Source organism: Papilio polytes, unplaced genomic scaffold (genome assembly GCF_000836215.1).
Source record: "Papilio polytes unplaced genomic scaffold, Ppol_1.0 DF823288.1, whole genome shotgun sequence".
Taxonomy (NCBI): domain Eukaryota; kingdom Metazoa; phylum Arthropoda; class Insecta; order Lepidoptera; family Papilionidae; genus Papilio; species Papilio polytes.
This window is the reverse complement of record NW_013525916.1, coordinates 64,307-69,142: the sequence shown is the minus strand read 5'-3', so window position 1 is coordinate 69,142 and position 4,836 is coordinate 64,307. Positions and strand designations below refer to the sequence as shown.

Here is a 4,836-nt window from a genome sequence, read left to right as displayed (position 1 = left end):
ATACTGCGTTTTATTTTATAACCCCTGCTGTAACACAAAGACGGTGTGACAGAAAAATGCAAGTCGAACGATTGTCAGACATTGTACCATATCCTCACTATAAGAGACGACTATACTTAAAATAACATTTCTTTTTTGCTAAGTATCTATGGGCGTCGACAACCCATGATCACAGATAACTTTATATGATACTTACTTAGGCTAAAGGGACAGGCAATATTAATTATGAACCTATTCTAAGTACTCTTTACAATTTTCGATTCTCTGGAGGCTGGCAGCTACCCTCCTCCTATTGGCAACGCCAATGTATGTAAAAAATAAGGAATAGATCGGTTCTTGAATCATAGACTTACATTACGAAACTTATTCCGTATCTAGTTTGATTTAAATGTAATTTAATTATTTAACTAATAATGCTCCAAACATTGTAACTGGGAGATAAATGAAATAAAAAGTTAAGTATGTAACATAATTAATCCGTATATATGTAATATATCTTCCGGTTTGTTTAATTACACGACGTAATGAGCCGTATTTCCCGTCCATTTGCCGCAAGGTCGTGTTTCATAATCGCATTACTTGTATGATCGAATGAGTTTTAACTTAGTCGATACATCTAGGTTTTATGTACACTGCTGTCTACATGATTAGGTCATATCTTATACTAATATTATAATTTAGGAACAGTACTTGTGAATTACATTGATTGCGTTTTACGATGACTTCATGGTCAAAGTCAATAACAGTGGTTTAATTGGCAGTAACTTTCCGAAGCCAGTGCGATGAATTCATAGCATTACGTCACTCTGCTGTGGCCGGTGCTGAGTGAGGAATGTGAGGTTTGCTGTTACAATTCCTAAACGCAAATTTAATTAGGCACATTAGCAACGTCTAGCGTTAATTGCTGACGTCATCACCGTCAGCTCCGAGCCGTGCTGGCGCAGGTGGCTACATCTTTCTTGAGCTTGAGCTTTTGTTTGCACAATGGCTGTACTGTAAATAAGTATATCCTAAAAAAGGTTACTCAAACATAATAAGTTGTAATCATATGTATATGGCTCGGGTGTTTACAAAACCACTATAAGGTATACTTGTCACTTAACAGACTCAAAGGCACAATCATAACTATCTATAAGTCTATACGTAGATATTCAAAAATACACATAAAATAACACAAGTACATGAAAAATGTAGGCGTTGCTTGCATTTATATGATGCACAAATGCACTCTGTTCTAGACTTGAGCAACCTCGCACTTGTTTCTAGCCAGTGAGTACTACTCTAGAACATAAAGGTTTACAAAAAATATCGTAAGGGTAGTAAATAGGGCACGCTCAATAATGACAAGCTGCAATGTTTGAACTAAATCAGGCAAGATTTTGTTTATTGTAAAACGGTTACCTCAATACTACCACACATGTTGATGTGTAGAAGAAAGGTCGCGCGTTATAGTTATGGAAGGTGCGGTGCGGGGCGCGACAGGTGCGTTATCATGTTATCAGTGCGGCGCAGCGAGCGGGCGCGGCCGTGACGTGCTGCGTGCTGCGTGCTGCGGGGTGACGTGACACGAGGAGCACGGCGGCATCACGTCAAGCCGCGCTCGGCCCGTGCCGACCGCCAGTGCCACGCCGTGCCTTCTCCACTACACCCGTGCCTTACTACCGCGCCAACGACAACACTTTGTTGTTCAGTCTATACGCTTCAAATAACTCGTGTTATATTGATTTGTAATTTCGATTTTCAGTAAATATACCGGTAGAACATTTTGATGAAATGTGAACGTATCCGCCTCTCGGCCTTGACGTTTCGCGCGCAAAGTTTTGTTTGTAAACAAACGAGCCCGTTGTGTGTGGGAGCGCAGGGCGAGCTGTAGTGTGCCATGTGATGTGAGTGCGTGCCAGGGGGAGGAGGATGGCCAGGTCGCCGCGCCGGGGAGCCCGCGCCAGCGCCCGCGGCGCCGCACGCGACGTCCGCGAGGGCCGCGAGATCGCGCGCCTCAGGACACAGCTAAACGGAAAAGGTTGGTACTTACACGCTACTTACTTTCCTTAAATAAAACATTTAGACATATATTTCAAAGTTAATGAAAAAATATTCAATACCATGAATTATCAACCGTAAAAATTAAAAAGTACTAGAAATGTTCGTTATCGCAGATTTTATGACACGGCTGAGTACATTAGCAATGGGAACCGCGCTGTTTGCAAACAATCCGCGCAACTTAATAAACTTGAGTCGTAAAGGATTGTGCGAGACTCGAGGCGTGTCTGCTGTTACTGCTGTTTGCTTTGAACATGTCAACAATGGTTTTTACCGAGTTGTCACAAGCTATAAAGCACGTATAAATGTATTAACGCGATATGAGCAGGCACTTAAGATTGCATTGTGTCGTTGTAAGGTCAATATTGACGGGAGAGATGGCTGCGTGATGAGAGTTCTGTTCAACACGACCGGTGTCCGACTACTGTGTAACCAGTTCCCGTGCTCTCGGCGCGTCGCACTTTTTATTTCCCAGTACAGTTGTTGCCACAAGAAAGTTAACCTTAAAAGCGATATTAATTTGACTGTTAGTGAAAACTACAAACTGGTATTTAACATTAAAAAAACGGCTGAATACATTATATATATTTGGGTTTATAGCAATTAAATAAAGAATTTATGATTTTTTTCGAAGACAAGGAGAAGATATGTCATGAGCCACTAAACAACACACCCTACATTGTGCGTACATTGACAAACACGTCACAGATGTTATTCTTCATTCTTGCAATAGGTTACCTGTAGTTTTCCCTGAGCTGCGTCATGGTGCACGAAGCGACTACGACTGTTCACTCATCGACCCTGAGACGAACAGGTTTTTTAACATTACTGAGAAAAGTTGGTAGGCTGTCGTCAATTTAAGTACTACTTACTACTCTTACTAATTAAATCACTTGCTGTAAACTTAAGGATATCTATTATACAAAAAATGAAATCTTAAAACACATTTATGCAGATTAGCGAGGGCTTAATTCTTCGATGTCTGGTGCTATTTTGTCAAATTAATAGACACATGGTCTAATTATTCACTCATAGACGATAGCGCAGTCTACAAAAGCTATGCTATTGCTATACTTATAGCTTTTATAGGGTTAAGACTAGGTTTGCATGTACGGTTTACTGTAATATGATAAAATTAAAGTAAACTAACTTAGGGTCCTTCAAGAAGCCAGACTACAATTTCCTCAAAGGCCGGCAACGCATCTGTAGTTCCACTGGTGTTGCGGATGTCCATGAGCGTCGTTGACCACCTCGGCGTTCTCGCCGCTCGTTTGTCCCCTTCTCTTACAAAGAAAAATGTTTTAGTAAATAACAATAACAGTAAAAAGTATCGCACAAAAGTAGCACGCTTTGTTCAGAGCAAGGAAATGAGAATGTTACATTTACTTATGCGTTGAAGAAGCCATTTATTATTTTGAGAATAAATTTTGCGCATTCTGAAAATAAATAGCACTCGAGGCGGCAACGAATTCTGTTTGTTTACCTGTAGCTAACACTAGCACACATTTCCTTACCATTTATCAATGACCAGGAATATTCATTTGTATAGAATCCAATTCTAAAGAAAGATGTACGTAAAAACAGGACAAACGAAAGGCGTAGGAACTAGGATCGGGTCCAATAAATACTATGTGTGCTGTGTCGACTCCACTGAGATGGAAGTATGACAGATCTGATTGTGTAATATAGAATTACTGGATTCCAAAAGGATTTGCCTGTTTATTGTATGAATGGGTGAGTAAAGCGTAGTAATAACAATTACATCAATAGAGGCTGTTTGATCAGCGCATTGCCAAACACAGCAGATCCAAACACACTAAACAATTCGTGTATTTTGTAAATTAATAGCATATATTAAAAACAATGAATACTGTTCCTGTTATTCAGAAAAAATACCAAGAATGTAAATGAAGGTCGCTGTGGTGTCGGTGCTGGCGTGAGAGGTGATCGATTGACCCATTTGACCCCCTGCGCCCCCCCTCGTACCAACCAACAGACCCCCTGGCCCACTTGTCACACCCTGACCTTCATAGCTAGCCATTGTCGTTTTACGAGCTGGAACCTAGATACGTAAATTACCCAATAAATTTCTTATACACTAGATAGATAATATCAAGCTGATGCTTGTCTACGTATGGAAATAATCGTCTTGTTCAAGTGCCCACTGGAATGTGTCTGTCAGCTCGAGGTCGGTACTGCGACCAATGAAGAGACAACAGATGTCAGGGCGCGTCAATACTTGAACGAATGTAGTGATTTACAAGTAATCGGCGTCGAATACTTTAATTATCGAGTTTTACTTATTTAATGCATTAGAAACTGGTGATATTTTAAACAGGTATTACAATACCAAGTAACTGACCATATGTAGTGCATTGGTCAACACATATTTTCTATAAACACAGCTTGGTAACTTGTTTCGGCAAAGGCGCGTAGAGTCGGGCAAGGTCGGCGAGTGAACTTTTGTCCCGGTTCGCGGCGGGGCCGGCGGGCCGCAGCCGGCACAGACCTGGGCACTAGGCCCCCGCCCCGGCCCATGGGGACCTACATTCCGGGACGTCGTAATTGCGGTCACCTAATAAACTAAACCTGGTCTAGGTGAATGCTATGGGATCGATAAACACGTAAAACTTATCAAGGTAAACTACTTTCATTTTGCTGTCTATTGTTTGTTGATAAAATATTTTATGCCCGAGACTGGAGTGGAATAAAAATAACACAGTAAATGAATCAATTTATTTGTATTGAAACTAATGTACAAAGTAATATAACCATCAAAGATACATAAATTATTCT

General features: G+C 40.7%; 1 protein-coding gene across 1 annotated transcript in view; it reads left to right on the top strand.

Moving 5' to 3' along the window:
* Window positions 1–1,575: 1,575 nt before the first annotated feature.
* The window catches only part of LOC106104990 (phosphatidylcholine:ceramide cholinephosphotransferase 2-like), a 33,581-nt gene continuing 30,320 nt past the window's right edge, over window positions 1,576–4,836 (top strand). Inside the window, exon 1 of the mRNA XM_013285185.1 lies at window positions 1,576–2,020. Within this exon, the coding sequence (XP_013140639.1) occupies window positions 1,912–2,020 (109 nt within the window). The 5' untranslated portion in view covers window positions 1,576–1,911. The remainder of the gene's footprint in view (window positions 2,021–4,836) is intronic.